The 12404-nt window shown below is 36.6% G+C and overlaps 2 protein-coding genes across 16 annotated transcripts in view; one reads left to right on the top strand and one right to left on the bottom strand.

The window, feature by feature from the left end:
• Positions 1-12404, top strand: part of Slob (Slowpoke binding protein) — a 543833-nt gene that overhangs the window by 373575 nt on the left and 157854 nt on the right. The window lies entirely within an intron of this gene.
• On the bottom strand, positions 2371-4001 carry LOC147872680 (glutamate receptor ionotropic, delta-1-like). Its single transcript, XM_087355421.1, has 2 exons — positions 3590-4001; positions 2371-2681 (listed from the first exon to the last, which is right to left on the bottom strand). The coding sequence occupies exons 1-2, from the start codon at positions 3999-4001 to the stop codon at positions 2371-2373; spliced, it is 723 nt and encodes a 240-aa protein (XP_087211547.1).

Below are 12404 nucleotides of genomic sequence, written 5' to 3'. Positions count from 1 at the left end.
GAATTATGAGGAGGTATATAGGTTATACTCTTCACAAAATGCTATTAGAATAATCAAATCAGTGAGGACTACATGGACCGGACATGCAGGGTCACAATCAAGACGTTAGCAGACCACTTTACGTTCGTAAATAATATTTTTTTTAAACTCCACGGATTATTTGTGTATGCATCCTTTTCGTGAGCATCAGTATACGATGACTTAATGTGTTTCATTAACATTACAGTGACTTGTAAATAAACTCAAGGGTTTTTTGCAGAGCTTTTTGCGTGAAATAGTATCGTTAATCACGTTTCAAAATTGTAAATATGACGTAATTCAATTCAATTCAATTAATTTATTTACGTGTTTGCCAACAGCAAGAAACCAATATCAGGCAAACACAGAATACATACAATAATAATGAAATAATAATGGATAATAGTAAACAAACGGATTAACTAAACTTATACGAGGGTCGCTCATTAAGTAATGCCCCACATTTTTTTTCTCAGCCAATAATGAAGATAGAAAAGTGTACTTTTACATGCTTGAGATTTGATGTTTCCCGCGTTCGTGTACGGAGTTTCAAATGATTCCAACCGATAGCGGAGCTGTAGTGAACTGTTAAAATGGCGTCTGTGAACGACTCTCGTTACAAGCAACGAGCTGTAATTGAATTCCTTGTTGCTGAAAAAGAAACGGTGGTGAATATTCATAAACGTTTGTGTGCTGTGTATGGAAGCTGTGCAGTCGATAGGAGCACCGTTGGTCGCTGGGCTAAGAGAGTTAAAGCTTCAGGAAGTGAAGAAACCGAGCTCCGTGATCTGCCGCGCTCTGGGCGTCCTGCCACAGCCACCACTCCAGACATGTTGAACCGCGCGGATGCCATTATTCGTGAGGATCGGCGCATCACAACTCGACAATTGGCCCAACAGCTTTCAGTCAGCAATGGAAGTGTGATTGCAATTATCCAGGCTCTCGCATATTCGAAGGTGTGCGCAAGATGGGTTCCACGAAGTCTCACAGCAGACCACAGGATTCAAAGGAAAACGATTTCTTCTGAATTGTTGGAGCGTTTTGATGCTGAGGGAGAGGTCTTTCTGTCCCGGATCATTACAGGTGACGAAACCTGGATACACCACTTTGAGCCAGAGACAAAAAGGCAGTCAATGGAGTGGCATCATCCTCAATCACCGAGAAAGAAGAAATTCAAGACAACTCCCTCCGCCGGAAAAGTCATGATGACTGTCTTTTGGGACAGTGATGGGGTCATTCTTGTGGATGTGATGCCAAGAGGTGCGACCATCAATTCAGACGCGTACATCAGGACCCTGAAAACCCTCAAGAAGCGTTTTCGACGAGTTCGGCCTCACAAGCATCCAGCAGAAATTTTGCTCCTACACGACAATGCACGCCCTCACACAAGTCTGAGAACCCGGGAAGAAATCACCAAATTTGGTTGAACGGTGCTGCCCCATCCACCCTCCGACTCCATCTCTTTGGGCCACTTAAAGATGCTATCCGCGGAACAAGATTTGAAGATGACGAGAGCGTTATTCAAGCAGTGAGGACATGGCTACGTGCACAGGACAAGAGCTGGTACCGGCAAGGCATGCATGCACTTGTTCCACGCTGGCGTAAAACCGTACAAGTTGATGGGGACTATGTGGAAAAATAGTATGTGTAAAGGAAACATTGATTTATATTGTCACTAAATTTGAGCCATCTTGAATAAATATGTTCTGAGGAAAAAAATGTGGGGCATTACTTAATGAGCGACCCTCGTACATGTACAGTATTAAATGTAACTGCCAAGTACAGGCAAACCCAAAATAGAAACAATATTAACACAGAGAAAAAAATGAAGAAATATAAATAAAAACAAATAATCCACCTAGGGAACACTAATATAATTGTAAAACTTTAAATAATATAAAAAAACAGATAACGAAGCTAGATCATCTATCAAGACACCTATCTAGATCATTTCCCTTGTTGAGAACGTTCGCTCAAGGGAGATAATGTTTACGCTAAATACGTCCAAAAATTTACATACGTCATTTGCAGTGATGACGCACCTCGCTGAAGGACTATGTCTTAGCGCACTGCTCACACTAAAAGTAGAAAATTCTCTTATTTGCCTCGCCGGCACATGTAAACCAACAGTGTCCTTAATGGAATGACAATTTATTTTGCCCCTAAAGAAATTAACAAGAAATAACGCATCGAGATGTCGTCGTCTGGAATAGAGTGTTCTAAAATTTAAAGTAGATATGATCATTTCATATTTGCGGGGGATATTAAACTGGAAAACATTATAACCATTCATGCTATCGAGACTGAGAAAAATGTTGATTAAAATAAATACTTTTAACAGTTGTTCTAATATTATATTAACAAATAAAAGAAATCATCTACCTCGACATCAAATAGGTTTTCCATAGCAGGGTAATAAGTTGCACTCCAATAAATATTAGCCTTGACCAGATCTCCAATAGAATCGAGTGGCTCGGAATATGTTGGAACAGTCAGATGGGACACCAGTCCGCTGGAATATGCAGTGGTTATCAGCAAGGTAAACACTGCCCACGAGTTAATCAGGTGCCTCAAGTTGTAGGAACCATTCTGCGATGGTTTTGCGTTCGCCATGGTTAGAATTCCTACCATATCCAGTAAACATTTACCCCAACTAAGACGTCCTGAAAAGACACCAGTTAGTGGTTACACAATATAATTTCTGTATTTATCACCTAAAATTTCCTAATTGTTCCATGGTTCATCATGATCGTGTATCTACGTCTAATAACATTTTTTTTAAAAAAAATTAAAGGATTTCAGCGAAACTTCGTATGAGAATAATGTTAGCGAAATTCATTGCATTTATGTATTATTCTTATAGCTTTCATCGTTATATTAACACTGAGACCGTGCGAACTTATGAGATGGTACCGACACTGATGACAATTATTTGTGGTAATATATTTTCGAAAAAAGAAACATGAACCCAATTTTGAATTTGTTCTCCTGTAATCCAGTTACTTGCAGGCTAGGTGTAAAGTTTTAGGCAGATACTGTAGTTCCCCCCCCCCCCCAAAAAAAAACCGTTTTCATCTTCAGGGTTGATATGTGTTTTTCTTTTTCACATTCTAAAGCAGGAACGAGACTCCCAAGCCGATTACTTACAATAACTAGTGAACCATGAGTCAGATACATCGGATGAGATTGAAGGTTCTCATGGCGGCTAGTATGAAAATGTTTTCTGCGATGTTGCTCTGACACAAGGTGATACATAGAGCGATCCAGAAAATGAATAAACTGACATAAAAAAACCGAACCTTCTTTTTTGAGTAAGGTAAACACGTGGAATAAATTATAGCCCAGAAAACCAAAGGTTTTCACGGCGTCGTGGATGGTAGGTGGTTATGTTTAGCCCTGAAGATGGAGAGTATTATTTCTCCGAAACGTTAGCATCTAAAGACGTGTTTACACGGCGACAGAACCCAGAAACCCAACTGCAATCCTTAATGTAAGAAATATTAAAATTACAAAAGAAAGTAGGAATTCTGTGAGTTGAAGTTAAAGTTGTCCTCAGAAGCTAAGCTGTTACCTTCAGAGTCACATTGTAGACTTTGAGAGCCTAGTCGTGTTAGGAACCACAGTAGTGTAGTGGTGATGGTTGTGGCGACAGAAATGGTGACCCAAAGCGAGAATCTGAACGGAAGGAACACCGCACTCAGTTGGTTCAAACGCTGCGGTCGAGGTACCAAGAATGTATTGCATACCGCGTTCCAGGGAAATGTAATGTCGACGTCACTTGCCTGGGGATCCACGAGCCACAGGAAACAGAATCCCAGATCTGCTTTTCCCTCCACTAAAGCACCTAAAATCCCCCCCGACCAGGAACCGTTTTCAAATTTCTGCCCCCATTTATTTGATTCGGGTGGTTCTTGAAGTCTCCAAGTGAAATTGAGACGTTTCGAGATCTCGAGGAATATTTTCATCTCGATACCATCCAACATACCTGCGAAAATAAATTGTTTGCTAAAAACATGATTCATATAAGTAATGAGGGGTTACAAATGTGGTACAGATGTAGTCAAATTGTCCCGAATTATTTTGATATGTGAGTGATAGCTGCATTAGAAATTTGCACCTAAGACGATCAACATCAGGGCGATGAAGATTTCTGTCTTCTGGGTTGTTGCGCTGTGTAGTCTGATCGATGTTAACCAACGTTTCAGAGGTCATACTGCCTCCGTCATCAGAGTATGAAGATTTCTGTCTTCTGGGTTGTTGCGCTGTGTAGTCTGGTCGATGTTTACCAACGTTTCAGAGGTCATACTGCCTCCGTCATCAGAGTATGAAGATTTCTGTCTTCTGGGTTGTTGCGCTGTGTAGTCTGGTCGATGTTTACCAACGTTTCAGAGGTCATACTGCCTCCGTCATCAGAGTATGAAGATTTCTGTCTTCTGGGTTGTTGCGCTGTGTAGTCTGGTCGATGTTAACCAACGTTTCAGAGGTCATACTGCCTCCGTCATCAGGGCGATGAAGATTTCTGTCTTCTGTGTTGTTGCGTTGTGTAGTCTGATCGATGCTAACCAACGTTTCAGAGGTCATACTGCCTCCGTCATCAGGGCGATGAATACTCATGACGGAGGCAGTATGACCTCTGAAACGTTGGTTAGCATCGACCAGACTACACAGCGCAACAACCCAGAATACAGAAATCTTCAAACGCGCTGTTGCGTGTTCCTTGTCAACACTGGAAACTTCTACAGGAGCATAAAACCTAATGTAGCTATTCTCTCTGAATGATATTGCAGCCGGATTTAGGCGTGGATAGTTGGATTTTTCAATGTAACTCCATGGTCATTAAACATTACTGTAAGTAGTGAATGGTAAAAGTTAAATTTGCTTACTGTCTCCTTTGTACGAAGAGGTCGTCATCCCGTCTCCAGTTCCATATGAAAACGGCGGGCAGTGGAAAGTGCTGACCGTCAAGAAACGTCCCATGTAGTTTTTAGAGGATGAAGTTTTGTCTTGGAATAAATTTGTGCTGTCCGATACAATATGGAGGTCTCCTGCGGTGTCGAGACGGTATGCTAATTTTGTACCGCTACAAATTACAGCGACCTGTGATTCTCCGAATATTCTTACATCCAGAAACTTACCAAGTGGACAGTCATCATTTAGGATAAAAATTATAACATTATCCTGTGATTTAAAATGTATATATTTTAAAGAATTTAAATTTTCTTCTTTTCTGTCCACGAGTACAAAATATCCCTGACAGGGAAACTTTGTGTAATTATGCCCGATTACTACTGGGGTAAGCGATGTCTTGTACAAGTCAGGTCCAATATCCTCAGCCTCTTCGCCAAGCGAAATGAAATTAATACATTTGAATTCGGAATATAGATTTAAATATAGTTTCACGTCAAATTTTATTTCTGATTTTGAAGGAAAACTAAACTTTTCGATGTCGAGCAAACTGTTACAGCGGTGAAATTTGGCGGTGAAGATAATCAGCGAACACTGCAAAGAATAAGTATTCGTATGAAGAAACACTCCCCCCCCAAGCGCCTACATGGCGTATATTGGGACAGCTTTACTTTTGCTTTACTTATATGCAAAAAAACTATTAACGTTACCTGCTGTTTTGTATAAGTGTAAAATTTTATATTTTACATTAACACAAGAGAAAACATTGTGTGTGTTCAGAACAAGATACTTGCAGAATATTTGAAACTAAGTGCGATGAAGTAACACGAGGTCGGAGAAACTGCATTATGGAGAGGTCTATAATCTGCACCAGTCACATTAATAATATTAGGATGATCAAATCTGTAGAGGATTAGTTGGTAATGCAGCACGTATACAGATGAAAAACTCTTACATCCTGATTCGACAGCCTGAATAAAAGAGTGTACTCGGAAGACGTAGGTTTAGACTAGACGATAATATTAAAAGGGATCTTGAGGAAAAATTATTATAAATTATGGAATGGAATTATATAGTTTGAAATTTCGACCTGTCTTAAGTTCATGTGAAGACGTTATTGTAATATTTTTCATGATTTTTCGTGAGTGAATTCACTCGAGGGCCGCTCCTAAGTTCGGCGGGCCGGAGGTTGAAGAAATGTGATGTAGATGTTTTATAAAGTAGTATATTTGCGTCAAATTGTGAATTAGGTTAATATTTTAATATTTTCCGTCAAATCACAATTTTAATAAGATAATAAAATATAAAATATTTAAAATATAATTTCACGTTCCGCATCGAATGATCGATTTACAAATTGGAACGTCTCTTACGACATGTTTCGGTTATATTTAACCGTCCTCAGGTATAAATTAGATTGGTAAATTTAAAACTCGAATTACAATCATTTACACACGCCATATATAAAAAAACAATACCTTCATTCTAACATATAAGAGTAATCTGATAAGAACATTTCAATAAACTGCATAACATTGTAAATGATTGTAATTCGAGTTTTAAATTTTACCAATCTAATTTATACCTGAGGACGGTTAAATATAACCGAAACATGTCGTAAGAGACGTTCCAATTTGTAAATCGATCATTCGATGCGGAACGTGAAATGATGTTTTAAATATTTTATATTTTATCATCTTATTAAAATTGTGATTTGACGGCAAATATTAAAATATTAGATGTTTTAATAAACACGTTTTGTATTACAGTTAACTGTTCCTACCGAAGTATTAGTCGGCTTAATTGTTTTATACGTTCATAAATCACACACACGCAATGTTTTATCTTGTTAGTAATGTCTATAATGTGTTTAGTAGATTGACGATAATGTTCGTGAAGTAGTTTTAAGATTACTTTTAAATTTGTTAAAGGCTGAGAAAAAGAGAGTTTCTAAACTTCGAGGAATCTTTTCCAGCCCTTTTATAATTAAGAATGATATTTTATATCAGCGATTTTATACACATGGAGGATTTAATGCTCACATTTTCGCTTAAGTAATACTTAAGAGAACACAATTACGAATGATAATCATGTTGAATTATAAGAATAACTGAGTTTAACAGACACCATACTAAAATATTTTAAATATTCCAGAGAAATGGATTTAGCAGGGACATGCCAATTACTCGGCCAGCCAAATCACCTGACCTTACTTTCCTTCATTTGGGGGGGGGGGGGGAGGGATTTACATTCAAATTTATGTGTGCGTACTATCATTGGCTATGACTTAGCCAGAACTTGCTGGGTGGATAAGAGATTTTAGCGACTACAGTTAATCTCAAATTTCTTAACAACATATGATTTGAAATTTAATGAATTTGCTGCACCGTGATTTGTACCAATATTTGCACTTAACTTTAAATTTATTTTTTTATTTTATTTAGTGTTCTGTCTGACGACAGGTCCATATGAACAGGATCCTTCCATCCTTTTCTCTTCTCGGACTGGGACCTGTTCATATACGTTCTTGGCAGATGATCCAGAAGTGGTTTGCCATTGCCTTCTTCTGTGTGTGAATGGAGTAATTGTTGGGATGCCACGGAGGAAAACTCCGTGTTGCCTAGACCACGGCCTTGCCCAACACAAGTTATAAATTCGGGCACTGCCGGGAATCGAACCCGAGACCCCAGGATTACAAGGCCAGCGTTCTAACCGCTAGACCACCGTGGCCAACTTTAAATTTACGGGATAATATCATCTAATAGAGCACAGATATTTCCACGACAGTCCATCTGGAAGTGTATTACAGCCAATTCTTTGAAACACAAGTTTATCTAATTAATATATAAAACTTCGGTTCTTACCTCAAATAAAACACAAATCGTCACCGTCACCATTTTAATAATCAACTAGTTAAGGTTGTTTAGGCAAATAATCGTCTTTTACACTGAGAATCATATGAAACTCGTAAATTCACTGTGTGGGTAAAACGCGAAATTCTTAGATGTTACAGAAGGTGGTTTGTATACTGACCACTGAGCTTTAAATGGTTAACACTGTGTGACAGCAGAAACTGTTCTGTCTGACTACCACCTAGCTGGTTCTAGAAGCTAAACTGTAACTGGGAAATGATTTATTGAATGCTTACATGACGATAAGAAAGACAAACACCAGAAGTGCTACGGTGGTAACAGTTTACTTACGACACACGAATACAAACGTCGAGACCTCCAAAATATTAAATGGCCCTCGTAAAAAAATTATGTAAAATCACTAGAGAATTATTTATAATTCGTTAAACACACACATGAAAAAATCTTATCTAGAAATGACGAAGAGATTAATAAATTAACTCGTATAGTTGATTAACAAGTGGCACGCGTTGTATATGTGGTATGCATATATGTTATAATGAGATGGGATAACTCAGTCAGTATAGTGACTAGCTACGGGCTGGACGACCGGGGTTCGATCCCCGACGGGGGCAGAGGATTATTCCTCTAGCGTCTGCGTCCAGACCGGCTCTGGGGCCCACCCAGCCTCCTCTACAATGGGTACCGGGATCCTTTCCCGGGGGTAAATCCGGCCGGGGCGTGATGCTGACCACTCACCCCCATCTAGTGCCGAGGTCAAGGAAGGAAGGAGCTATACCTCCTCTCCCCCCAAGCGCCTACATGGCGTATAGTGGGAAAAACTTAACTTAATATATGTTATATGTTTGCTATTTCAGTTAAAAATGTATTTTAAAATAAAATTATATTTGGGGATCAGCCTCCCACCACTAGCTGTAATTCCTGGTCTCAACATTTCAAGACCTTCAGCCAAGGTAATAATTCTGTTAACTTAAGCAAGTTCTGTTTATAAGGAAACGTTTACCAATTCTAGCTGCAGGAATAATTTAACCTACCAAGAAGGGGACAATGTATTGTTCTTTTGCAGTGAGACTTTTTATGCTTCTAAATTTAAATATTTATTTAAACAAATATATATTAAAATCTTAAAAGTGGCACAATCTTATTTTTCTGTTGAAATATCTTTATAATTTATAAACCCAAGACTCTGGTCATATGGATACAAATTTCAAAATAGCGTTCCATATCCTGAACCAATAGAATTTAACCCATTCCTTACTACCTAATTCTTCATGAATCTAATCTTAATGTAAGCTTATCTTTTATGACTAGGTCTTCTGAAATTTTCTCTTCTCTCCAGGTCCCTGCGAAATTTTATATGTATTTGTCTATCTCCCACGAATTACGTCGATTAAACTAACTCAGTAACACGAACGATTTCACTTCACCTCGAGATTGCATATTCTAAAAGTCGTTAAAAGTGACGCTTTAGATGCCAACAGATTAATCGAGAGGATCAGGGCGTTCTCGAGGGTCATTAAAATGCATCAAAAGTCCGGAACGTTATTCGCACGAGCGCTCCATAAGCTTAGCCTTGACGGAAACTCATTTCAAAATTTTACCTTATATTTTCCAGGCTTAAGATGAATTGAGATTTACAGACTGTGCAATATTCTCGTGCGATAAACAAACAAATTATTCCATCTCCCTATTCAGTTGTTTTATTTACAGTCCTATTTATATTATATTGCTGTGAAGTTTTAGTTTTTTATGAAGAGAAACGCATTCGACGACACTGTATCAGAGATGCGTAGGCCCAGTTTAGCGAAAATTGCCTAAAACGAAGAGTGACGAGAAATTGTCCTGTCATTCAAAACATAAACATATTTTAAACAAACGCTAAGCTTTCAAAGACGGCATTATAGTACCACTGGTAGCATTTCTATACATAATTATTGGTCTTTAGATTATTAAATATATAAAAATTGTGGTTTAAATATCAGAACTCAAACATTAGGAATTTTGAAGTAAATTTTATGGTTTAAGAATTAAAATAGTGTTTATAGATCAATGATATGACAAGCTTCAAAATAGTATTTGAACTATCTGAAAATTCGTCCAATAGTATTGCATTAATTGAATAAAAATTTCCTTGGATATTTTCCATCGTCTAGTAAATATAAAACGTAAAACGACGTTTCGGAGATGGGACTCTATCTCCGTCTTCAGGTTCCTACACAGTTGGGCTTACTAGATAGAGCCGGTCCGGAGATAGGGATTAGTGGGCCCAACTGTGTAGGAACCTGAAGACGGAGATAGAGTCCCATCTCCGAAACGTCGTTTTACGTTTTATATTTACTAGGCAATGGATAATATCCAAGAAAATCTTTATTCAATTGACTCTTCACCATAGTCAAGAAGTTTTAGATTTGATATAGTATTGTATTACCTCTAATAATACGTATTTTATTTTAAGATTAACTCCTCTAAATCATTAAAAAAATTTAACGTGATTCTTATCGGCCATGTTTTACTAGATTTACATGCCATCTATTATTTTAATAGCGTGTTTAGAATAAACAGAATGTACGGTGGATTTATGTCAATATATTTTAAGATCTTATCCGGAGGTCATTCACAAATTTGGCCACCATCACTTCCTTCTATAATATGAACTTTAAAATTTGTTATACTTTGCATATTTAATGAACTCTATCCAACTGGATACTATTCATTTCTTGAAGAGCCCTTAGTAGTGAAAGAGTGGCGTAAATTCTATTGTGACGTGTGTGCAAAAGTGTTCTTTAGCTGATAATTAATTTCCGAATTGTATTCGTGTTTCAGGAAAAGGAGTGGTTTTCTATTAAATTTAATAATATAAAAAATAGACCTGAATTGATATATTCAGTAACAAGTTGATTTCAATAGTGTTCTTCTTCTTAACTTATATCTAAAAACGAGATTCCAATCACAGTGCAAGAGTATTTTTTAATATAAAATGAGAAAAATTTTCATAATCAAAACATCGTCTCTCATAATCCTGTTTTACTTAGATTTAAACAACCTTTGTTTTAACATACAAAATAAAGGTATGGGAGGTTGACACATTTTAATATTTTACACATAACCAGCTTGTATGTCAGTTCATTCTGACAAGCCATTTTGTTTAAAGTTAAAAGTAAACTTGCGTGTTATTGTGTACACAGCCAACAAGCCAGAATCAAAATCCTTTGAAATATTCAGTAGACTTTGTGTAGTGTTTTTTCAGTAATCTATTTTCACTTTCTTTTTTCCATAGAAACATTTTTATTTAAATAACTTTAAAAATTGAATGTTACGATTAAGTTAACGACGCACATTTTAACGTCATATGATTGCTGGTGTGTAAATAAACAATAATGAGACCAGTAACGGACAGACACAACATTTTATACAAATCTGAAACATTGTGAAAAATGATGGTCTAATGTAAATCGAATATTTCGATAAAGAACATCATTTAATATTTTAAATATTTTAAATGTTAATTATTGTAATATTTTAATATTTAATAAGAATTTATTGTGATTAGACGGACAAGATTTAAATAATATATATTGTATATACAGTTTTATTTATATGTTAATATTTCTGCTAAAAATATCAATATTTTTCGCAGTAGCGTTTTTGATTCCAGTGATTCTGATGATCTTTAGCGTCCATAATGTAGATAAATTAGATAACAACATTTATCTATTCTTTGTGTTATGTCCGTATTTTTATTTTTGTACACTTAATTTTTGCATTTGTTTTTAAAGATAACGAAAAACAATACATATTTATACTTAAAAATTAGCACGTCCCAGAATTGCTTTTATAGGAGTGTTGGGCCAGTTATTATCGAGCTACTTACAGTTATCAACCTAGTGATGGAGGCAGCAAGGACCTCTGAAACGTTGCTAAACTTCTACAAGATTACACGGCGCTAAAACCCAGTAACTGAAATCTTACTTTAAGTCAGTCACAATAGTGGAATCCAAAAGCACTTCTCTTCACTGCAATATTTTCGTGTAGAATATTCTTATATGTATATAAAAGTCTGAATGTTGGTGAAACCTAGGATTTACCAGACAAACCTAGGTTTTACCAAACAGTGTTGGTAAAAGCCCGAAGAAAGAAATATTAGCGTCTTATTTCGGGGTTTTACCATTAACTGTTGGCAAAACCCCATTTTCGGGGTTTAGAAACATACATTCCTTATCTAAGTTGTATTTTATAAAAGTTTAACAGAAGTCAAAATAATAGATAAATACACTGCAAGAAATATAAAAAATTGTGAAATAAAAAAAATGAGACATCTAACCTAACATTTTATTACCTGCTTTTGGTAAATCCTATCATTTACCAAGACCCATTGGTAAAATCGGGCTTTTACCAACAATGTTTGGTAAAACCTAGGTTTGTCTGGTAAATCCTAGGTTTCACCAACATTCGGGCTTTTAAGATATCATATACACTTACAAATCAATATATTATGAAGTAGGTTAATTAAATCTTTCTGAATATATCAGAAATCGTTAACCAACAAAACTTCGAAAAAAAGGGGGTTTCGAAAAAGAGAGCAAACGAACTCACGTGAGACCTATCCCA

The sequence above is a fragment of the Zootermopsis nevadensis genome, unplaced genomic scaffold (assembly GCF_977971745.1).
Source record: "Zootermopsis nevadensis isolate Lab colony 2312 unplaced genomic scaffold, Znev_1.0 Znev_ptg000024l, whole genome shotgun sequence".
NCBI classification, from domain to species: domain Eukaryota; kingdom Metazoa; phylum Arthropoda; class Insecta; order Blattodea; family Termopsidae; genus Zootermopsis; species Zootermopsis nevadensis.
This window is presented reverse-complemented; position numbering and strand designations above follow the sequence as displayed.

Coding starts and splice junctions, on each gene's coding strand:
- LOC147872680 (XM_087355421.1), bottom strand. CDS start 4,001: ATGTTGGATGGTATCGAGATGAAAATATTCCTCGAGATCTCGAAACGT. Junction 2,682..3,589: donor TCTACAATGTGACTCTGAAG/GTAACAGCTTAG, acceptor GTGTCTTTTCAG/GACGTCTTAGTTGGGGTAAA.